This window comes from Panulirus ornatus, chromosome 29, assembly GCF_036320965.1.
Source record: "Panulirus ornatus isolate Po-2019 chromosome 29, ASM3632096v1, whole genome shotgun sequence".
In the NCBI taxonomy this organism is placed as follows: domain Eukaryota; kingdom Metazoa; phylum Arthropoda; class Malacostraca; order Decapoda; family Palinuridae; genus Panulirus; species Panulirus ornatus.
The window spans coordinates 6,939,965-6,964,964 of NC_092252.1; the positions used below are offsets into that span (position 1 = coordinate 6,939,965).

The following is a 25,000-nucleotide window of genomic DNA, read 5'->3' on the forward strand; positions in this document are numbered from 1 at the left end:
GAACCATTCGCTTTGGATGGATTTAGTTGGAGTTTTCCAGGAGGCCGTATCGAAGCCGATAACGAAACGGTTCGATCTGAACCTCTTCTGCTTGGGATCATCTATAGTTTCGAAAGTTACAGAGTGATTATTGGAACTATATAGAATAATTGTTTTCATATAGGCTAAATTACATTAAAAAGGAAGAGAAAATAAACAAGATATGTGGAGTAGAACTGAGGGAATGTCTGTATGAAGGTTCAGATACCATTGTTTCATAAGGAGTACTCTGTGGGGTGAATGGTTTACTGTGTATGATTCAGTAGGGGACAGTTCACCGGAATGGTTCAGTAGCATGGTTCATTGAGAACGGTACACCAGGAATGGTCCACAGGGAATAGAGTATTTAAAATAGTGCAAGAGGGTTGGGGTGGGGGGGGGGGGTGTGGGAGGTTAAGCTGAAAATGGCTAACCCGAATGATTTAAGGAATGGTTCACCAGGAATTGTAAACTAGGAATGATCCACTGGAATTGGTCCGTGTATTGTGAACTAGAAATGGCTGATATTCTTTAGGAATATATTGGGAATGAGTCAACAGGAATAGTTCTCTGGGAATGGCTCGCCGGGAATGGTCCTGTAGACATGGCTTACCGGGGGAATGGTGCAGTAGGAATGGCTTAACCGGGGGAATGGTGCAGTAGGAATGGCTTAACCGGGGGAATGGTGCAGTAGGAATGGCTTACCAGGAATGGTTCAGAGGGCATGATTTGGTCGTGAGGTAGGCTGTCCGAGGCCCCGGGTAGATAGTGGGGCTCAGTATAGATTTCGAGATATATTACCGGTCTATATTTGACAGGATCCGGCCATTAGCGGAATTGGTGGCAGCCATTGAGGTGGCTATCCTGCACGCACCGACTCCTGACCACGTGAGGCTGTGGGGGGGACGGACGGACGAAGCACGTACATTAATCTGCGACCACGTGTGACTGAGCTGGATGAATCACGCGTTGATGTGTGAGGACGTGCGAATTACGTGGATGAATCACGCGTCGATACGTGAGCACGTGGGGCTGAGGTGGATGAAGCACGCGTTGATACGTGAGCACGTGGGGCTGAGGTGGATGAAGCACGCGTTGATACGTGAGCACGTGGGGCTGAGGTGGATGAAGCACGCGTTGATACGTGAGCACGTGGGGCTGAGGTGGATGAAGCACGCGTTGATACGTGAGCACGTGGGGCTGAGGTGGATGAAGCACGCGTTGATACGTGAGCACGTGCGAGGGGGATAGATGAAACGCATATTGACTTGACCACATGTATTTTAGGTTTGCACTGACCTGGCCTGTAAGCACGTGTGACAGGTGGTTGAAGCGCGTTTTGACCCCAGAATAGATGTGGTTAAGTCACGGTGTTGGCCTGATTACGTGTTCGATTTGAGGCGCTTGAAGCACCTACTTGACCTGTCATGTGTCAGTGTGTGTGTGTGTGTGTGTGTGTGTGTGTGTGTGGTGTTTCGCTGACGCAGCATAACGAAGAAGAGCCACATTTATTGACTGGTTAGTTATTGACTTCAGGAGGGGATGGTTACTCCCTGGCCACTCCCTTAACTCGGTACGCCATCTTCTCGTTGATCACCGGAAGGCCAAAGGTTGATGATGGATGCGCCCTCCTCCTCCTCCTCCTCCTCCCCGAGCGCTGTTGATCGTCGTTTTTATCTCAGGTCTTCATTAGTTGATCGTCTGGGTTGACAAGTGGCCGGCCCGGACCGACCCCCCTGGGTACGGCTGTCCTTGGAGAGTTGTGTTCTTGAAATGGGGTCTGTTAGTTAGGGGGTTTGGGGTCGAAATTGTGTGTGTGTGCTTTTTTTTGTGTGTTTGTTTGGGGGCTGGGGTGGGGTTGCGGGTGGTGTAAGGGTTTGTTCTGGTACGAGAGGTTGGTGGTGTGAAAAAGGGTTAGGGGGGAGGTCATCATGGGGATACCGTTGGGTTGGTAACGGAATTGCCGTTGGGGTGGTGAGGGTCGGTTGTTGGTGGAACGGTATTGGATGTCGGAGATGGTTTGTTGGTGGAAAGAATGAGACGGCGATGGCTAGGAGGAGTTAAGTGTAGGATGATGGGTGGCATGGGGAGGAGAAGGGAATGTTGGGGATGGTGTGGTGGGCGTATGGGATTGTTGGTATGTAAATTGAAAAAATGGGAGAGGGCCATCGTATAGTGGGGCAGATGGGGCTTGGATAGCTGGTGGTGGCTGTTTCATTTTTACACTGAAGACTTTATCCCAGACTGATATGTAAATCATAATGATCATAACACGTGTAACTCGCAGGCAAATATCCTTATTACACCATCTTTCATCCCGGACTCACGCTATCTATATTTGCATCAGCCAGACTCTTGCCTCTGAAGTACGAGGGTCTCATGTGGTAATAAGCAAGCCAGCTTAGTGATGTAAATGGTTCACTTAGCGTGACTCCTTAATGCTCATTTCGGAGTGGTCTTTGATGGTACATCTGGTAGCGTAATGTTAGGATAACGAGTTTATATCCGGATGTTTTTTTTTTTCTCGTGGTCTCAGGACGCTTTTAGGGGAGGCGTTGGGCAGTTGTGTGAGAGGCGTTGGTTCATGTGTGTTTGTTGTGGGCGCAAGAGTGCGTCAGCGTCGTTCATGTCCACACCAGCAAAGCCCCTCGGTTTGATTGCCCTAATTATGCGAGATTCGCTGAGGGAATGTCGAATCTCGAGTGGGAGGGTTTCAGAGCTTTCTTCGAAGGGTTTTGGAGCATCGCTAGGAGGGTTCCAGTGTTTTTTCGAAGTTATCGAGGTCTCTTTTGGAAGAGTTCGAAGCGTCAGTAGGAAGGTATCGAAGTAAGAATTTTGTCAGATGTTCGTGTTCCGACTTTTGAGCTGAGTGTTCGTCTTTGGGCGTCATTCTAGACCACTGCCACGTCCAGTGATCCTTTCCGACGTTTTCTCTCTCTGTTTTCCGCCTTAGATATGGCAGGACACAAATTGAAAACGGAGGGAGGGAGGGAGATGTGAGATACCTGATCACTTGTCCGAAAACACCGATGAATTCGTGGGTCGTAAAGAATCGTGGGCAAGAGTCGACCGTTGAGTGGCCGCCTGGCTGCTGGAAATGGCCGGTTGCTGTGCCACGGAGGCTCACGGGTTCCAGTTGGATCAAGGCAGTTGCGGAGAACACGGGTTCGTCTCCAGCTCGGAGCTCAGAGTTGCCGGCCAGAAGGACCTCCATATTATCCAAACCTGCCACGTCATTACTTCTGGAAATGGAGTGTAGGGCGATGGGGAAGGGGGCGGCAGGGGCAGGGGAGGGGATAAAGGGAGGCATGGCGGGCTGGAGGAGGGGGAGGGGCACGATGGTGTGGAGGGAAGGAAAGGGAAAGGCGGAAGAGGGGAGGAAGAACGCATGGTTGTACGTGTGAGTGATGGTGCGGCGGAAGGATAGCTCAGGAGTGAGGGGAAGGATGGGTTAGGAGCGAGGAAGGGGGATGGGGGGAAGGATAGGTCAGGGGTAAGGGGAAGGATGTGTCAGGAGTGAGAGGGAAGGGATGAGTCAGGAGTGAGGGGACGGACTGTTCAGAAATGAGAGGGGTGGTGTGGGAGGGTCGGGGGGAAAGAATGGGTCAGTGTAGAGGGTGGTGGCGGCAGGAAAGGGTGGTGGTGAGGTGTGGTGGGCGGTGATAAATCAGGTGACCCGTGTCATGATCGATGTAGGTCACGTGGTCGGTGGCCGTCCTGCCTCCTGATTACACACTGTTGTCTGAGGCATTGATCATCAGGCAAGTGGGGGGAGTGAGGGGGGAGAGGAGGCCTTAGGCTTACTGATGAAGCGGTGGAAGGTGTGTGTGTGTGGGTGGGTGGGGAGGGGTGATGTAACTGTGGAGCGACGACGGGAAGTGGAAGTGACAGAGAGCGGTGGAGTGGCGGAGGGAGAGAGGGCGTGGAAGAGTGCAGCGGGCCTGGCGTTGCTCTGTGCGTAGCGGAGGAGCAACGAGGAAGGACAGAGTGTCTTGTGGAATTCAGTGATGGAGTAGATGACTTAATTAGTGTAGCAAGACCCTGAGATTTAAAGCCAGCAGGGAATTAAAATGAGAAAATATATATTTTCGAAGGAGCGGGAGTACTGCGAGCGTGTCATGTATTCAAGAATTCCTTCGCCTTCTTTTTATGTGGTGACCCAAGACCTTTGAGGAGGTGCGGAACTTTTTTGAAAGGCTTGAAAGTTTTGATAGAAAGTTTGACGTTTGGTCCTTAGGTGTATGAATATAAAGAAGGAGCGTGAAATTGTTGTAGGAACTGAATTTGAATGAACTAGGGAAATGAGGACGAAATTCTTGTAGAAGTTGACGACGAAGAAGACACTACAGGAAGGTCTGGGAGGCTTCCTTTTGCAGGTGGGGAGGGGAGAATCTTGCAAGGAATCTCGTGTGTGTTTTTAGGAGGAAGTTTTGGAAAGAGTGCAATCTTATAATGTATTTTCATAGAGGATAACCAGGTTTCGGAATAAATTTGAATGCTTTAAGAAACGAGAGAGAGAGAGAGAGAGAGAGAGAGAGAGAGAGAGAGAGAGAGAGAGAGAGAGAGAGAGAGAGAGAGAGAGATTGGAGGAATGAAATCAGATATTTACCTGAGAAATCAAGATTGTTACACGCTTTCATTCTATTACATAGTTGGTAAACAGTTGATTAAAACTAGAACATTTCAGAGATGCCATACGTCTTTTCTCCCATAGATATATATATATAGATATATATATATATATATATATATATATATATATATATATATATATATATATATATATATATATATATATTTTTTTTTATCATAATTGCATTGTCTCGTTTATTGTGATAACAGATTTATGCTTAGTGTGTAATGTTCACTGTCATTACTCGAGCAATCATGTTTCAGCACATTGTTCATAGCTGTCGATTGCATGAAGTTGCTTGAGAATGTCTTTTGTGGTGTGAATAGAATCGTGAGATCTTTTTGAATATTTTCATGTTTTTATTTATAAAGTCTACACACACACACACACACACACACACACACACACACACACACACACACACACACACACACACACATTTCACACTGTGCTTACCTATTAATTGTTTGTAATTGAAGTAATTAAGGATATGCCAGGCCTACAGATGCCTCCTCACGAAAATTGACTTGAGTGGCCAGAAGGTAGCTTGACGCAGCATGGGACAGCCTGACCCACTGTGACCCAGGGTGACTTAGCGTATGTGATACGGTTACCTAGTTTGACCCCTTGTGACACAGTGTGTCTGTGCGTCATTGTTATCCAGTTTGACCCACTATGACACTATATGTTTCAATGTTTTGTTCTTCCCTTGTGGTTTACCTTGGGTGACCCACTATGTCTTATATCACATGATTATGTTCTTACCTTCTAGTTTACCCAGTGTGACCCACTATGTCTTATATCACGTGATCATGTTCTTACCTTCTGGTTTACCCAGTGTGACCCACTATGCCTTATTTCACGTGATCACTTGTGACCCATGGATGCTAACGAAGTCCTTCTGTTCTTGCAGAGGTTTCGGGTTCGTGACCTTCAGTGACCCCTCAAGCGTGGACAAGGTGCTGACCCTCGCAGCTCATGAACTCGACGGCAAGAAGGTGAGAGTAACTAGCTCCTTTTTCGTATACTCTTTTTTTTTTTTTTTTTTTTTTTGCCTTCATGGCTGTATGGCTGAGTCTGGCCGTGTGTAGCTGTGGCTCTGGCACTCAGTCTCTCTCCTGACTTTCACTCAGTCTCTCTCCTGACTTTGGATGGAGCACAGTGGTTCTTGGGACTAGAGAGAGAGAGAGAGAGAGAGAGAGAGAGAGAGAGAGAGAGAGAGAGAGAGAGAGAGAGAGAGAGAGAGAGTATGTGTTTGTGGTGGAAGAATGGACGATTTATGCATGTCACCTATATCGTCTAGAGAGTGTCATTCGATGATTGTTACCGTCCACAGAGATCCACCCTCTTGTAGAGTGAGTATTGCTGGCCTCGTATCGAGACCATCCTTGTCTGTCTCCCTCCCGCTGCACTCCCTTACCACCATCTTAGCTCCCATCCTGCCCCACACACCCTTTCGTGTTAACTCTCACCCTTTGCTCTTTTCACCCTTTGCCATTAACTCCCACCTCTGCGCTATTAACCTGACTCGCATTTTCTTCCACCCTAGGCCATTCATCCCATCGATTAACTCTCACCCTGCGCTAATCACCCCCCCCCCCCCAATCCATTAACTCCCAACCTGTGTTGATCACCCCCTCACCAAATAAACAGCCAAGTTTAGCTGATGCATTTTTTTGAGTTTTCTAACCTTGTCTCTCAGTCTACGCCAACCACTCCAATTTCCCCAGACCCACGCAGTTCACACCTCGCCCCTGAGCACACCCACGTTTGCCGTTCCCTGTCCTCCCCATCTGCACTCGCACACTTCACCCATTCCCCCCCACTCGCCTCTCTTCTTTCGGTCTCTCTTCCTCCCGTCGTTTCTGCCCACCTCACAGTCATCCCCAGACCCTGCCATCACCTCGTTGTTGACGCCCTTCCTCAACCCAGGGGATTGAGAGAGAGAGAGAGAGAGAGAGAGAGAGAGAGAGAGAGAGAGAGAGAGAGAGAGAGAGAGAGAGAGAGAGAGAGAGAGAGTAGAAAACTGTTTGAAACGTGCCCCTGTTACCATCGTGTCTGGTACTGACCTGAGGAACATTAAGATAAACCGAGGTATATCTAAGTGGCACTGATTATATATTGGAATATTGGCACCGTACGAGGCGTAGATTACATTACAGGGACCCCTCTAGTACTACATTTCGTCGCTTTGCTGGATTACCTTGTGTGATTAAGCCTCCCCTCAAAAGTCCCAAGAGCCGAGTTGGAAAAATATAAAGTTACAGCGTCGGATGGTGAACCAGAAATACCCTCTATTTTTGTTGAAAAAAAAAAGGAACGAAGAATTAAAGGATTTTGTTAGCAAAATGGTCTTAATGGCCGCTATCTCGGTGTAATCAAAACAGGGTGAGTCATAAATTTTCCAAGCCTAGGGGGGATTATATTTTTTTTCCCCCTTTTAGACCAAGGAGGAGAGGGAGGATGAGGAGGAGGAGGAGGGGAAAAAAAATGGTCTTGTTTTGATAAGCGCATGACAGCGTGCGTGGAAGAATGCCGGTGTGAGGTCCCTTCCATCAATCACTGGCCGGGGATTCCTAAAGAAAATGGGAGGCATGTGTGGTCCCGACTCCCGAGGAAGTGTTCTGGAGATCCTTACCCCCGGAGAAAGTGTGTGTGTGTGTGTGTGTGTGTGTGTGTGTGTGTGTGTATGTGTGTGTTGTCCCGACTTCTGGGGAAGTGTTTGAGGTCTTAACCCCAAGGAAGTGGCTGTTGCAGCGGGAGGGGAAGTGTTAGGATTTTAACCCTTGTGAAAGTGTGTGTGTGTGTGTGTGTGTGTGTGTGTGTGTGTGGGTGTTGGGGAGAGGGGTTGAGTTCATGATTTGGAGAAGTGTTTTAAGACTGACCACCTCCCTCCCCCACTTGAAGGAGTGTGAATGATCTTGACCTCTGGGTGAAGTGCCTAAGGAAAGTCTAGATTCTCTTGGAAAGCCTTTTATGACCTTCACCCTCGAGGAGTGTGATGTACCCCGGCCTCCGGAGGGAAGTACATATGCCCCCTGATACCGGGCAGCGTGTGTAAGAAAGTCCTATTGGAGGAGGGGGTGTGTGAAGCTCCAAGGGTGTCTGTGGATAGGCTTCTTGACGGGGTCTTATAATGCTGTGGGTGGGATTCATGACGGGGTCTTATAATGCTGTGGGTGGGGTTCATGACGGGGGGGTTTTATAATGGGAACGTCATTATCATGACCCCTTGGGGTCGAGGAAGGGGGCGGAGACTTGGCCCGGCCGACAGGTCACCTCTTCACCTCTCCCCTGGGTGCTGGCGGGGGTCCTTGACATTCTATGGGTGCTGCAGGAGGCGAGCTCGAGGCCCTCCTGACTTTTCCTTAATAGCAGGGGGCCACTCTCTTGACTCCTGCCCCTCGGGGCCCAGCCAGAATAAGGGGGATGACCTCACGTCGTCTTCCTCGTCCTCCTCCTCCTCCTCCTCCTCCTCTTCGTCTCTGGTGTTCCTCTACATTCAGGGGATGCTTTTGGATGTTGGGCATCAAGGATTTCTTTTTTTTATTTTTATTTGGATGTTCTAAGATATTCTTTAGGCCGTTGTCTACATTGTTCCAATATTTTAGGTTTTGTAATTTTAGGGAGAACATTTCGGTAGCCGGATATTTTTTGTCGGGCCTTTAATGATGAGGATTCTAGATTCTCTCGTATTCTTGAGTGATTCCTATAGATTCTTGCACATTCATACAGATGGTTAGTGGACGATACTTCGGTTGTGGGATTCTTCTGGATGCCAGCAACATTACCTTTAATGCTTCAAAGGTTTCTTTTGTTTTGCTATGGAGTTGTTTTTTTTTTAACTTTTTTTTCATTTCTGAGAAAGAATTTCCCCTGGGATGCAGTACTTCTGTTTATTAAAAGGGTGGCTGCGTTGTGAACCGAGTCCTGGAGTGCGAGAACTTTCTGCCTCGAGTGATGTGAGAGAATTCGAGCCAGAGAGAGAGAGAGAGAGAGAGAGAGAGAGAGAGAGAGAGAGAGAGAGAGAGAGAGAGAGAGAGCCATTTCACCACTCACGGAAGCTCGTGACGTGAACGGCTTGTCCTGATGGTTAAGACGGTTGACACGAATTGCCTCTCTCTAGATTGATTCGTGCGTCACAGTAGTGTAGACGTAGCTTTGATGGTCAGCATCCTTTAAAGACTATGTATGTATGATGACTCGTGTGTGTATGCGACTGTCATCCCATGTGGACATTGATGGACTGTGTGCTTTCTCTCTCCCACAGATCGACCCGAAGGTTGCCTTCCCCAGGCGTGCTCATCCAAAGGTAAGGCGAAAGATGATTTTTTAAGAGTTGTCCTCCCTTCTTACCCCCCCCCCCCCCCCCCTCGACCTTAACCCTTGAGATTACATTTCCCACATCGGTCCAGAGTTACATTTCTCTCCCGTCTTGTACTTTCCTTTTAGTCAAGTTCCACCCGATAGGAAAAATACCGAAACAATATTCCTCTGTATTTTTGTCGATCCAAAAAAGCCTTTGTTAGTGGAGTGATTTGGCCCGATATTGGCAAAGGGATTTTCGGCACTCCGCCACCAGTCATCAGGGGCCAGTCTTCCTTATCCGGGACCACGGGATTGGGTGGGAGGTTTTGGGTAGGGGGGGGAGGGGAGGGGGGGGGGACGCTTTTCCCTGGCCAGCCCTTCGTGATCAGTAATCCGGATTAATCCCGGCCAAGTATTCCTGGGAATTCCCGCTTTCTTCGATAATCTTTCGGAATTACTTGTACACATTTTTGTGTCTGGCTTAAGCCAGCTATTACGGCCGCGGGGGGAAAGAATGATTTAAACTCCGCCGGAGGTAGGAGGAGCCGTCCTCCTGCTGCTGCTGCTGATGTTGTGGGGGGGAGGCGCGGTTCTGCTGCTGCCGCCGCCGCTGCTGCTGAAGGGGACTGTGCCCTCGCTGGGGATGGGTCACCGCTGCTGGTGGGGACTGTGCACTCGCTGGGGATGGGTCACCGCTGCTGGTGGGGGACTGTGCCGTCGCTGGGGATGGGTCACCGCTGCGAGTGGGGACTGTGCTGCGTGTGGGGATTTTTTTTTTTTTTCTTTTGGCATTGTGAATGGACAGCTCGTGGACATAAGGGATTGCATTTAAGTTCACGAACGGGTTCAGTACGTACTGCCCTTGATCACGACGGTACGACCCTTGCTTTTATCGCGACGATACGACCTTTCATGACGACCTGCACGACGTTTAAGTCACGACGGTGACGACCTTCTGTCGCGACGGAGCGGCATTTCTGCACGACGGGAGGACTTCATCTCCGATGGTGCGACCCACGGGTTACGACGGCGTAGTTAAGGGGGTGTGGGGCATCGTAGGTAAGAGGAAGGCACCACCACCACAGTGCGACACGCACGCAGGTGGAGGTACTTCGTAGATACCTCAATGAAGGATCGGGTAATCTACCAATTCCATGACCCGGGTCTGTCCTCCCTCCTCGTCTGGTCCAGTGTTATAAGGGGTTGAGAAGGTAGGGATGATGAAATGTACACGTTCGCTGTTGGTAATGGACGCCAGTTGGATGGTGTCCTTAGTTAGCTAGCTACCCCCCCCCCCCCTCCCCAAACGAGCCATATGTCTTCCAATGAGTGTGTCCCGTGATTGTCCTGATTACTGTAATGGATGGGGGGAGGGGGGTCATTAGGGGGACGTCATTAGCGAAAAAGCCATAGTTAACCCCGTGACAAACTGCCCCATACCATTAACCCCGCGTGTCCCTCCTCCCCTATCGTGATCTTCGGTTATATAATGTCATGGTGCTGCCTGTATCCGACCTGTTTGGTTGAGCATATATTTTTTTCTTATCCGAATGTTGCTTTGGTGTCAGATTCGGTAGATGTTTCTAATACGAGCACTTAATTGTTAATTCGAATGTTGCATAGAGTCCGAGGTTGTGGGTGGAATTATCTGCATATCACGTAATGATCAGCTACCCGAGGTGGCCTTGTTTCAAATATCTTGCGGTGAACCGACTTAGCCACGTATGTTATCCGATTATTCCCAAAAATGACTGGCTTGCATGGAAGTGTTTATCCGAATATATCGTGGTGTCCGGATTTCATGGTGTTTTAGATATGAGTATGTATCCAGTTATCCGGCCTGATTACAGTACTTTTTTTCATATATTATAGGATCCTTTATCATCTAAATATCCGTAATTCATTTGAATATCACAGGGTATTGGATGATGCTCACCTACAGAACAACGCTCTTATTGTCACCCGTACACATCAGTGAGTCTATACGAATATATATTTTTTTTTTTTAGCACAGCTGCAAATATCTAGTAATTAGTGAAAAAAAGAGCGATCGCCAATTAATATTTTCCTCATTTCCGGGTTTGAAATGAGGAAAAATGATGTATATTTACTGAGCTGATATTGGTGGCGGAGCAAGCTTATGGCCTGGTGGGTGACGGTGTGTTCCAGTGTGTGTGTGTGTGTGTGTGTGAGGGGGTAACTTGCAGGAGGGGGGAGTGGATGAGGGTGAGTATGATGGGGGAGGAAGAGTAGCTGGGAGGGGGAGAGAGTGAGATGAAGAGTAGCGGGGGAGAGGGAAGGGGGGCTGGGGGGGAGGACACTGAACTTGAATCAAGTGTCATAGATTGTTTTATGATTGCAGTAGTGCCATTGATTGTCGACTTTTCTTCCCACTGGCAACGCTGTATAGTCGAATTGAGACGTAAAAGCCATTTTCTTTTTTTTACTACACAAGGTGAGACGTACAAGCCATTTTCTTTATTTTCTAGTATACTAGGTGAGACGTACACGCCATTTTCTTTATTTTCTCGTATACCAGGTGAGACAAACGAGCCATTTAATGTATATATTTTTGTACGCGAAGTTAGTTAGACTTACCAGCCACTTCCCTCAATATTGAGAGTACGAGATGAGAAATACACAGGACCCTTTTCTTCTTCGGCAGCGCACGAGATGAGACTTGACAAGCCATTTCAGACATTTTCTGACATACGAGATAAGACATACAAACCAATTGAGATACTAGCACATAAACGAACTAAGACACAGAAGGCTTTCGTGTGGGACTTTCGCTCTTATACCAGTTTCCATAAAGGTTAAAATTTCAGGCACCGGTGACGTACCGTTGATCCACTTACTGTAAATTATTTTTTTTTATATATATGTATATAATTGCTCTAGGTGCATCGGTGGTGTTATTAATAAAATCTGCATATGATGTACATGTTGATGAACAGAATGGGCAGGACTGGTGTTTCCATATTTATGTGTCTTCCGCACGGGCAATGGGTCTCCTAGTGTGATATTGGCATTCCACCTACCATTTCCCCTATTTGACATTTTTTTTTGGGTGTGTTTTTCGCCTGTGATTTGGTATTTCAGCGGTTGACGATGTATTAAGAAATGTTCATAATTTGGTCGTAGATGATCGGACGGGAATTGACGATGATGTATTGTTATCTGTAAAGTAGGACTGTTTGTTGTGGACGTGCTTGTGGCATTATGAGTGTGTGATGATTGTGATGTGACGTCCCGGGCGTGTGCTTTGTGGCATTATGAATGTGTGATGATTGTGATGTGACGTCCCGCGTGTGTGCTTTGTGGCATTATGAATGTGTGATGATTGTGATGTGACGTCGTCCTGCGTATGTGGCATTATGAGTGTGTGATGATTGTGATGTGACGACGTCCTGCGTATGTAGCATTATGAGTGTGTGATGATTGTGATGTGACGTCCCGCGTATGTGCTTTTGGCATTATGAGTGTGTGATGATTGTGATGTGACGTCGTCCTGCATATGTGGCATTATGAATGTGTGATAATTGTGATGTGACGTCCTGTGTATGTGCTTTGTGGCATTATGCTTTGAGCGGATGTGATAATTGTGATGTGTCGTACTGTTCGTTGCCCAAGTGTCATTAGTCATTTGCGTACCTAGGACGTTGAATTTCTAATGGTGGGAGCGTGAATTAATTGCTTCCCGGCTTAAACGATGTATGAATCTATGATTATCATGTATAATTCCGAAATCATTCCTCCCTGGCTTGATATAGCTAGAGGGAATGATTATTATCCTTGATACCTGAAATTACTCGTTAAAAATAAGAAAATAGATATATACATATATATAAAGGAAACTTTGCCATTTACTCGTAATTATAATTCTTACGTTTGTTGTTGTATTTTTTTTCCCCAGCTGAAGTTCGAAGCTGTATAACTATTTGTCCTATGATATATATATATATATATATATATATATATATATATATATATATATATATATATATATCACTCGTCTTGTAGTTCTCGTGTGTAACCCCCCATCATCACGGGTGCCTGTATTCCATCTCGTGTTCGGATGGTGAAGGCGCTGGTATCGCTCCCTCGGTTACTCTCGTTTGCAGATCCTAATATTCAAGTGATAACCTCCACCACAAGTCTTGGACGTTGTAGGGGAATAGACTTGTGTGTGTGTGTGTGTGTGTGTCGCTTCATCAAAAAGATGTGGTAAATATATATGTTTTTTTTTTTGCCATTTTTCTTAAAAAAGTTTTGTCAGTATTTGGTTTGAAGTCTACAATATGTTCATATATATATATATATATATATATATATATATATATATATATATATATATATATAGAGAGAGAGAGAGAGAGAGAGAGAGAGAGAGAGAGAGAGAGAGAGGGAGAGAGAGAGAGAACGCGGACAGATGTCCTCAATAGTGAGGTAGGATTTCGAAGATGCGTCAATCATTTCGTAAGTGAGTCATTCGTATGATCGTGAGGCTCAGTGTAGTTGAACTAGGTTTCTCGTGCCTGTGATTCGAGGTGGAGGGACTTGACAGTAAAGAACTTTTATTTCACTGCAGCTGTGAACTTGCCACTGCTCATCTGGCACTGTGATTCAAACCTGGGATCCGTATATGTTTTTCTTGGCGTGATGGGGAATGTATTTTTTTTTTTTTTTTTTTGAGAGAGAGAGAGGTCATTCGCATCGCATGACTCGCTGTTTTGTTTCTTTTTAACACTTGAGTTTCCCTTCCTCATCTTGCATATATATATATATATATATATATATATATATATATATATATATATATATATATATATATATATATATATATATAGACCTTACGGTGCTGTTGAGGGTTCGTCTTTAACCCCCTAGAGATTCCTCGTTGGCATCTCCGAATTCACACAAATCTGTTTGTTTGTGTAATGGCGTGGCGGCGGTTGCGGCCCCGCGGGGTTACATACCCTTAACAACATGGCCGGACAGGTAACACTGTGTAGATATTAAGGAACATGGCATAATCCGCGTTAGGGAGCTACTGGACCATTTTATTAACACGAGTGATGTGACGCGCGCGCGAATTTTTTCGCATGAATTTATTCTCAAACGTTAAAGGAAACTGTGAGTCAGTTTGACGTCCTGGGCAGCACGAGAGTTAATTCAGCGTGAATGGAGATTTGTGATGTGTGATCACATTACCCCGTGGTGGGGGTGGTGGGTGAATGTCTCAGCTGGTCATGACGCGGGTGATGGGGTCCAGTTATCAGTCTTCTTGTTTTGGTGGGGATTAGGGGCTGGGGCTGGAGCTGGTCGTCTTAGGTAGCTCTGCCGGTCCATCATCTTCCTGTCTGTCTTCCGTGTTCAGTTAAAAGTTACGTGTTCAGTGAAAAGCTACGTACGTGTTGACTTGAAAAGGTACGTGTGAAGTTATAAGGTTTAAAAAAAAAAAGAGTTAAACTTTCTCTTGACTGATTGTGAAAAGTAAGTAAATCCAGTCAGTCATTTTCACCATTATCTACACGAAATTTAAGGTTAGTTGCATAACCGTGTCGAAACTTAAGCGATTTTCATGGTTTTCGTTATCAATCCTCAGTCAAATATGAAGGAACGATCAGTCCATACTTAAAAACTTTGATGTAGACATAAGTTAAAAGGTCTGACTGAATAAAAGTTCCCCTCTAAGTTGAGTCGTATATATAAATTGAGGGTCTTGCAGAGTTGTCTCAAAAAAAAAAAAAAAAGAAAACTCCACGCCAAGTAAAGTTTCTTTTACTCCATTCATGGGGTCAGATCTGCCCTGCTGGACCGTGGTAACGCTTTAACACGAAGAAGAAAAATCTATAGACTTTTTAGTGTATATACTTTATCCCTCATGGAGGAATTAGCATGGATAAAACTATATTAGAAGACTTTTTATGATAGCAGTAATTTTGCAGTAGTACCTATATATATATATATATATATATATATATATATATATATATATATATATATAATCTACGCAGTGCATGATACTATTATTAACTGGATTACGAGTAATCCATTAAGATTAGGAGGGTTTAAGATGTACGAGATAAAGAAGACACGTAAATTAGTGGAATATGTAAAGCAAATAGTTAGGAAGACCTTAAGGGAGAAGAATTGGGAGAATTGTACGTAAATGAAGAAACCTTGGATGTTTAACTAGGCAGAATATGGAGTAGTCATGGGATATAGACGAAAGGTGGTGAAGTGTGTGGCAACAGAAGAATTATTTCTTGGGGAAAATATTGGAGATAACACCCAATTGAGTACGACGATACGACCTTTGAGCGAGGTGGTACGAACATACGGACCCTTGAGCAGGACGGTACGACCTTTGAACACAACGGTACGAACCCTTGGGCACGACGGCACGACCCTGTGATACGACAGTACGACCCTTGAGCACGACGTTACGAACCCTTGAGCACGGCGGTACGACACTTGGGGGGGGGGGGGGGTGTGAAGCCGTGACCTTTGACCTCACCCATGAAAGGCTTTTTTTCCCTCCACACAAGACAAATGAGATCCAGGCCCTGTAATACCAGCCAGTCCTCACAACACTGACGTGATGTAACCGACATGTTAAAATAAACTTCATTAAGCTTAGAACAAACTATGATGATAAGATTTATATATATATATATTTTTTTTTTCTAGTGTTTGTATTAACGTTATGAGATGGTCGTGACGTACGAACCCAAAATTCATTTTGAGCTTTGATGTTATGACCCATTTTTAAAGAGGCAGGCAAAGAGAACTTTATTGATCGTGAATGTAGTGGTGTCATTGTTATTTTCTCAGATGGCATTAGACGTTTTGTTTGTATATTAATTGAGGAGATTTAGACAGGACGTTCTTCGTTGTTGCGGGTGTTATCTCTCGTGCTTGCATGACCAGGGGCTTGCATGATAATGTTAGGAATCACGTGCCCTTGCTGCTATAAGATCGTGAATCCCTCTTTTATGTTTTTTGCTATAGGACTTTACTGATGTTTTCTGCTGTGTGCCGGTACCCTGCTGGGCACTTCGAGAAGTGAACCAGCGCTGGGGTCTTGGGTTAGGTGACCGACCGCCTTTGGCATTATGTGGTGAGCGCGACGCACTTAGCCCGTCCCAGATGATAACATCTCGTCGTTAGCGTTCTTAAACATCCTCACGTCTGGTCGTAACGTATTCTTACGTATAAGTACTCACACTTTTCTTCGTAAGTGTTCATTAGTAATCTCAATACAAGTTCTAACATCCTCCTCCTCCTCTTGCACTGCCAAACAATAACTTATGATTGGCGAGTGGTTTTCGTTTGACATTTACAGTCGACATTTACAGTCATGAAGGGTTTGATTTACATTAGAATGCGTGGCTTATGAGATAGCTCATTGAGAATTAAGCCGTCCTTCATTACGAGATCCCACAGTCATTTTTCAAACCCGCGCGCGATGCTTCAGCGTCGGTCGTCGGACAATTAACCGTCACAGTCCGTGAGGCGTCGGCCCTTGGTGAATTGATCTGTTCCCTGCAGTCCGAAACTTCGGATGCTATCCTACGTCGCCTCAAGACCCACCACTCCTTAGAAATCCGTGCCTCAGCCGATGGTCCGACCCCCCGTGTGTGCTGGTCGGGGTCTTGCAAACGCGTCTTACCCACTGGTATATAATCTGCCTCTTGCAAACACGTCTTACCCACTGGTATATAATCTGCATCCATTTCTCCGTGCCCCTCGCTCAGGTTTCTTTGAACTCCGAGGAGTTAATTCGTTGCGTCTTTGAAGTCAGCGTCGCCTGTGGAACGTTGGGGACGTTTGTTTACATCCAGCGTGACTGTCGCCCGTCTGTGCCTCTGATCATGTCTTTGTCTGTGCCCCGGTGGCTTTGTGGACTGTGTTTATGAGATTTATGTCATAGCGACTGTTCTCAGGAAAACGCTGCGACTGTGTCCTTGCTCGCTTGTGTGTTTACGAGTGGTTGGCATTAATTTTTTTTTTTTCTCTCGTACGTTCGTGGCAATGTTTCCGAGATTGACCGGGATTATTTGGTTACGTGTCCGGAGCGACTTGGTCGTACCTGTATGTTTGTAATTGGACGAAGGAGGCTGTTGAGGACGAGAGATGAACGCGGGAGGAAGTAATTTCTGGGGAGAGAAATGAGATTTCCCGGGTAATGGGTCGTGGAGAATATGTCAAATAAGGAGAATTAATCTGTGGTAAAAGTGAGATTCGTGAGGAATGAGATGCAGATGAACAAAGAAATATATAAGATGAGAAGTGATGCAGACGTGAAATTGAAGGCGAGAGAAAAGACGGGAGTCGAGAGAAAACTGAGCGTGGGAGAAATGAGATGAAAGAAAATGAGACGTGAAGAGAAGATTACGCCGAAGAAAATGAGATGAGAAAGAGGGACGAGGAATTCTTACAGGGTGTGATGTTGTGTAAAGTAGTAGCGGGAGAGTGTGGACGTGTGAAAAATATGGCGAGACATCTTTAAATAAAATGTTTCAGTGACGTTTAATTCAATAAGGTGAAATTGTGATTGTCATAAGGAAACGGTGACTATAAAAAAGAGTAACAAAGCAGAGACAAGAGAGATGATTTAACCAGAGAAAACAGAGCGGCGCAAGATGATGTTTGTGGTTGTTGGCGACTATACAAGCTATGCAAAATTAGTTCCCTTAAAAGGGCACATTACTGTATCCTGGAGACCCCTTACACATTGGACATAATCTACTTCCCAATAGCTGGGGGTGTTGTAGTGTTTGCTTATCTGGGGGTTGGCTCTTGCTTATCTGGGGGTTGGTTCTTGCTTATCTGGGGGTGGGTCTTGCTTATCTGGGGGTGGCTCTTGCTTATCTAGGGGTGGCTCTTGCTTATCTGGGGGTGGCTCTAACTCGATCTCTTTCTCACCCAGGGTTGAACTGTGAACTTTCCGCCTTATGAGCTCTCCTGGCATCACCTTTCTTGAGCCATCTTCCTCCGTGGTATTGGTTCCTCCTCTCTCTTCTGCTGGTATTGTTTTGGGCCGCTGCGACCTGGACGGCGCATGGCACCTGTGCATGATGATGACCACCCAGATCTAAGCCATCCGTAGTGGGCTCAATATTAACACACATGTTGTCCACGCCAGCTTTCCATGACAACCACCTCTCTCTCTCTCTCTCTCTCTCTCTCTCTCTCTCTCTCTCTCTCTCTCTCTCTCTCTCTCTCTCTCTCTCTCTCTCTTTCTCCCGACACACACACACACACACACACACACACACACACACACACACACACACACACACACACACACATATGCAGTTGAGGCATCACGAGTGTAGAACTCCCTCCCCATAGTAATCTCATGGTATATCTGTATACAGCCTGTCGTCACCAGACAGTCCACCGTGATCAGCTATCCACACACACACACACACACACACACACACACACACACACACACACACACACACGGTGCCCGCCCGTCCAGACCACCGCCCAGTGAGTGATCATGCATTAATCTTTTTCTGCTATGAATTTGACCTCTTAATTGGAGCAGCCAGAACCAATTACATTACCGCGCCGCCAGAATACATTGCGCAGCTATTCTGTTGAAACTGATTACCGGATTCTTTCCCACGCTTTTTATTACGAACGTTGAACTTTAGCGTTGTCTCTGCACACGTATGTGTATATTGGATTCCATGTGTATGTCTCTATTTTGTAATCATATATATATATATATATATATATATATATATATATATATATATATATATATATATATATATATATATATATAATGTAATCCATTCTCTTCCTCCTCTCTTAAATCCTGAGCTAAATATTCGCTTGTGTGTTTATTTGATTACCAACTAACGTACAGACACACACACACACACACACACACACACACACACACACACACACACACACACACACATTCATCGCCCAGGATTATATTTAGGTTGTGCCACAATCACTCACGCGTTCATGCCACCATGCACCGTGAGGGAGGGTGTACAGCCATCCTGAACCACTTGTCGCCGGTGTTGTGGGATGTCCCTGTGTTGCGGGGGTTGTAGCTTGACGCCGAACGGCCTTAATGACCTTCCCTCCTCCTCCCCCCCCCCCCATGTTGGTAGGCCTAAAGCCTAAACAAACAAGGCTACCAACCAACCAACCAGTCAACCATCCCATTTCGTCGGCCCTTTATGTAGTTCCTGACCTCTGCTGTCTTGTCGTCCGGGTCCCCCTCGACCTATTTCCCCGCGCACATTCATCAGTCAGCATCGTCATGTGGGGTGAAAAAAAAGTTTTTTTTTTTTTTGAAAGATCCCATCTCTCTCTCTCTCTCTCTCTCTCTCTCTCTCTCTCTCTCTCTCTCTCTCTCTCTCTCTCTCTGGCCCTCGACCTCTTCATGCTTCGCTCATATTTGCGGACTTCATGCGCGGTCCTGTGCAGAATTCAGTCGCTTATCTCTCTTCTCTTAGCTCTCCCCCTGTTCCTTTCACCTCTCTTTCTCTCTCTCTCTCTCTCTCTCTCTCTCTCTCTCTCTCTCTCTCTCTCTCTCTCTCTCTCTCTCTCTCTCTCTCTCTCTCTCTCTCTCTCTCTCTCTCTCTCTCTCTCTCTCCTCCTTTCCCCCTTTCTCCACGACCCAGTCCTCTTCTGTCGTCCTGAATTTTCCCTTGCCTCCCTCCTCGGCCCCAGTCCCTGAAAACTCTCCCTCTCCCTCTCTCCTCCCTGCCGTTGCGTTGCTCCACCCACTCCTTTTCACAAACCCTGCCTAACCCTTTCAATTCCCCCACCTCTTCTCGCTTTCCTTTCTTCCATTCTTTCCCTCGTCTCCCCTTCCCCAGTCCTTGTATTCCACCCCATCTCTCCCCTTTCCCCTGTTCCTCCCGCTCTCTCCTTTCCCCTGTTCCTCGACCCCTTCCTCGCTTCGTAAACATCATCCCTCATTCCCCCCTTTGTCCTACACTCCTAAGTCGCTTTCTCTGGCTCTCCCTTAGCTCTTTCTCTTCTCCCCTTCGTACCACAGTCCCCACCTTTTCTCTCCTAGATCTCCATCCCTTCTCCTTCCTCTCCCACCTTGGTTGCAGCCCCTTCCCCTTTTATGTCTCATGTCCCCCTTCCCCTTCTTACCATTTTTTCCTCCCCTATTCCCCTGGTTCCATCTTGCTTCTTCTCTTCTCTCTCTCTCACTCCTTTCTCTCTCTCACCTCCACCTCTCCCCCCCCCCCCCCCCTCTCTCTCTCTCTCTCTCTCTCTCTCTCTCTCTCTCTCTCTCTCTCTCTCTCTCTCTCTCTCTCTCTCTCTCGTTCTCTTCTCTCTCTCTCCCTCACACCTCCCTCCTGGGCGCCACTCCTTCTGGCCTCACGTGAGATATTAGTTATCAGAAGAATAATAAGTTGTCACCGGGCGCATGTTTACCGAAGCTGCCGGAGACGACCCGCTGAGGGAAGAGGGATGTCTCTCGCTTTTTCATCAGTTTCTCCCCCCCCCACACCCTCCCCCTGCTGCTGTCTCCCCGTTTTCTTGCTCTCTCTCTCTCTCTCTCTCTCTCTCTCTCTCTCTCTCTCTCTCTCTCTCTCTCTCTCTCTCTCTCTCTCTCTCTCTCTCGCCACTATATCGTAGTGGATTTTGGGTTGAAGTTGATTGCTGATGATGGTGAGGGGAATTTCGTGTATGATGCTGCTGGTGGGCTGCGAGTGATGGGACTGATTGTTTAGTGGGGAATTTTGTCTTCTCCATCTCGTGTTCTGCCGGGGTCAACCTGATGGAATTTTTTGGTGGAGGGTTTTGTGGAATTAATTTTTGCGGTAAGGGTTTTGCGGCAGAGCCTGCGGTAGTGGGTGCCTTATGGTCGTTCTTGACGATCGTTTCCAATTTTGTGCATCGTCCGGTGATTCACGAGAACTTTTTAAAGATCTCAGGTGTGAAGTTTAGATCTTAGATCTTTGAAATGTATTGATTGACAATGCACAGGTGGACCAGCGTTTCGTAGGTGGAGTAACGTTGTTCCTTACCTCCTCCCGCCGTCGTCCGTGGCACCAAGGCCTTCTCAAAGTGTTGCGACTCCTTGTATTAAACATCCTCACCGTTCCCATCAGTTGTCGTAAGCCGCGGGGCGGCTGTTGCCACGGCAGGAGAGGTAGGGAGGTTACCACTGTGCCATCACCTTGTCCGTATGGCTGGCAAGGTAGATGAACTGCAGCAGCCTAACAGAACCCGAGAGCTGGCGGCCTGCACCCTCCCCCCAGCCACCGAAAAACTCCAGAGCGACAAAAATGAGTCATTAACTTCTGGGGTGAGGAATGCGGCTCCGACCTCACGCCCACAACATCTTTGGCACCCCCTTGTGCCCCTCTCCAACCCATTGGCACTGTTGGCATCCTTTGGCACTCATTGACACTCCTGATGCTCTCTGACGCCCCAGGCATCATGGCATTCTCCTAGTATTGCAGGTGTCCACTGACATTACCTCACCTCACTTTACCTTACCATATCATATGGAACTTATCTCGCCATCGGCCATCCCAGAGCCTTCCTAGGCACTCCAGGTGTCGCTTGCCATCCCTTAACAACTCTCCACGCCACTGATTTCTCTCGGGAATCACACACATGCCCTCACCACCGGCGCCCAGCGACGAAAGTGGTGGTACCTTTAGTTCACCGTCGTCCTCGTGACACCAAATGCGCCCCTGTCAGAACGTTGGACGCACGCCCTCCAGGCAACAGTAGTACCTTCTGACACCTGGGGAGCTCCTGGTAACGCCGAGACCTCTTGACACAACCCGACCCCGACCTGACTACTTACGATCCGTCTGATGCACTTGGCGGCCTGCGATGTCATTCGACACCCAGTCACGGCGCCTCTGCCAGGTACTCCCAGACACACCCCGCCCTGACACTTTGCCGGCACCCGGGAGCGAATGTACTCCGGCGAGAGGCCCAGTTGTAATGATCTGTAAAGTCGGTGTTATCTCTGAGGTTGCCGTGGGTGTGGGGGGGGTGATGATCACCCTCCAGGAACGACGTAACGTCTCTTGAGAAGCCGCATCAGCGAAGATCATGACGTGTGTTGTTGCCTTACCGGGCGAGGGGAGGGGGGCGGCTTGCTCTAACCAGGTCCTCTGTCGCTGCTGCCGGTGGTGTGTTACTGAAGATGTGGTGTCGCAAAGGCGCGAGTTCATCGGTTAGCAGAGGTTGCCTATCGAGGTAAGAGGCGCTCTTAAGTCATCACCTGGATGACATCAGATCGCTCGGGTAACCGCTGCACCCTCTTTGCCACCGTCACCTCCCGCCGCTAGAGATCCTCCGTCCCTAAGTAGCAGCAGTCTGTTTTTGAGAGAGAGAGAGAGAGAGAGAGAGAGAGAGAGAGAGAGAGAGAGAGAGAGAGAGAGAGAGAGAGAGAGAGAGAGACTATTTTACCTGGAAGCCGTATATGAGATGCACTAGGGAAGCCGTTCGAGAGAGAGAGAGAGAGAGAGAGAGAGAGAGAGAGAGAGAGAGAGAGAGAGAGAGAGAGAGAGAGAGAGTTATGAAAATCACCTCTGCAAAGTTTAAGAGACGAACGTAGTTTCCTGGAGGGCAGTAGAGCACAACTGTGAAGTAGTACAGCCTGCCGCACGAGGCCCCGAGAGTCGTAGTCTTGTAGGCTCTGGACACGAAGCTCCCCACCCCTCCTCACCCCCTCACTCACCCCATGCTCTCTGGGAAATGCCCTGCGTTTGTGTGTGTTCAGACGTGTCCAAGGTTTTAAGACTTAACCCTGTTCGGCCGCTGTGTCTCGGCCCTCGCTCTGGAAACGATGGTTTCTGTAACTGAACACACGAACTTGCGTGATGATTTTCGTGGACGCTAGGGTTTTGGAAGAGAAATGGTATACATATGCGTAGGCCATTGTCGGACCCCGCCAGCATTCGTGGTTACGCTGCGAGTGAAAAGTCACCTTCGACGAGGCTGTATCATCCGCCTGTTGAGGATAGAGAGTTCAGTCACGTCCAGGAACTTGTATTTGTAAAGGAGTAAGTCATTTCCCGCTACTAGATGTTGCGCAGCCTTGAAGATGCAGTAACCCCTTCAGAGAAAGGGGTCCTTGGTGTATATATATATATATGTACATATATATATATATATATATATATATTTTCTTTTCACTTACGTAGAGTACATAATCCTCTACTGGAGGACCAAACCATCATTATTAAAGTGCAGTTTGTATTATGAATCTTTTTTTTTTTTGCGATAATTTTTTTCCCTGATTAGGTCAGGAAAGTTCATGGAAATTAGGATAATGAGACCGAGTCTATTATAAGACCTAATTTAATTACCCTATTGTGCCTCCTAATGAGAACTTCATTAGAGTTGCATATATACGGATGCCGTTTTTTTTTTTTCCCCTTCTGTCCCCCCATCTCCTCTCCTCTCCTTTGGCGTCTCTTCTTGTTCTTCACGTTTTGAGTTGAGATTCCCGCCATTAGCGGCAGTAAGATGGCCGGTTAGGACATTAGGAGTAATTAATTCTGGTGAGGTCTGTCTGCGGTGATGCAGGAGCCAGATATTGGTGGTTGATACATTGGTTGTCTGCCCCGAGCGCAACCCTTCTTCCAAAATGCATCGATCCTGCTCACTCAATAGCGGCGGTGCAGCCGGGATATAGGAAATCTCAGTGAACGATATTACCCATAATTAGCTCACCTCTGTGGCCTCCTTCCTTTGACAGGTCACTTCAATTAAGGCGAGGCAGGGGAGTTTAGGCCGTGGGAGCGCGGGGCGGAAGGGTGAGGGTGGTGTGAGGGAGAAGCGAGCCACAAACAGCCAACCTACTGTGAGACGCTGGTTCGTGAGGAGGAGGAGGAGGAGGAGGCTTCCCCCACCCACCCCCAGTTTCCCCGCCTACACCCCCCTTCCCCCTCTAAGGCCTGCCTGGGCCTACCCAGCTCGTCCCAGACCTTGACACGTGCTCTGTTACACTCCCTCCCTCCCCCTATCCCCACGGCCTGCTTGTAATGGATTTGTGACCTTCTTGAAATACGAGTCTTTGGCTTATCTACTGGTGGGAGGTGGGACTGTTCAGAGCGGGTGGTGTCTCTGGTCCACAGATGGTTATGTTGGGGTGGAAGAGCCGGCACCAACCACCACTTGGGTGCTCTGCGGTGGTGTGTTCTGTGCCGTGGTGTCTGATCATTCACGGAGGGAGTTTTGTGTTTGATCCTCTGCTGAAGCTGTGAACGTTGTTTCCTTAGGTCGTTGGACGTTCATGTTCCTCCTTGTTTGTGTTTGTTCCCACATCCGTCCCGTTTTTTCTTCTTCTGTTGTCTTCTGGATCTGCTGCACCTCTTGGATCTGCTGCACCTCTTGGATCTGCTGCACCTCTTGGATTTGCTACGCCTCTTGGATCTGCTGCACCTCTTGGATCTGCTGCACCTTTTGGACCTGCTACGCCTCTTGGATCTGCTGCACCTCTTGGGTTTGCTGCAACTTTTTCATATCTTCATTTATTTTCTCATATTCCTCACTTTTTGATACTCCTTTTGTATTTTTTTTCTTTTTTCGGTGGAGGCTCCAGTTAGGGACAAAAGTCCACATCAAGACCGAACCTAAGTTTGAATATGAAGAGGTTAATGAAAGGGAAAAATAAGAGACAAGGAAAAGTATTTATGAATTTTGGAGGAAGTGAAAAACCCTTTTAAAATGTGCCAGGTCATAGCTGCCGAGAGAAATTTAAAAAGTTATAAGAGTTCCAAAGCTTCGAGGTGTAGGGAAAGAAATGATTATCAAAACGGCCAACTTTGAGGTGAGAACGGCCACACAGTAATCATGTGACTCAGCAACTTGTCGAGTACTGCGTGGTCTAGCTGGTGGCGGGGGCACACTGGCAGCCAGCTTTCGGGAGCAAAAACCAGAGTAATACGTGTATAAGAGGGGAAAGTGAACCAACATTGCGACGTAGGGCAAGTGGGTCACGTTTTTGTTACATCTTGTCTTCTTGTATAAGGCCATCTCTCGTGCCCTTTGCAGCCCTCCAAC

The 25,000-nt window shown here is 47.2% G+C and overlaps 1 protein-coding gene across 8 annotated transcripts in view; it reads left to right on the forward strand.

The window, feature by feature from the left end:
* Positions 1 to 25,000, forward strand: part of Rbp6 (RNA-binding protein 6) — a 1,275,347-nt gene that overhangs the window by 260,841 nt on the left and 989,506 nt on the right. For all 8 annotated transcript variants that reach the window (XM_071679107.1, XM_071679104.1, XM_071679103.1 and 5 more), the window contains exons 4-5: positions 5,565 to 5,649; positions 8,922 to 8,963. In XM_071679107.1, coding sequence (XP_071535208.1) covers positions 5,565 to 5,649; positions 8,922 to 8,963 — 127 coding nt within the window. The remainder of the gene's footprint in view (positions 1 to 5,564; positions 5,650 to 8,921; positions 8,964 to 25,000) is intronic.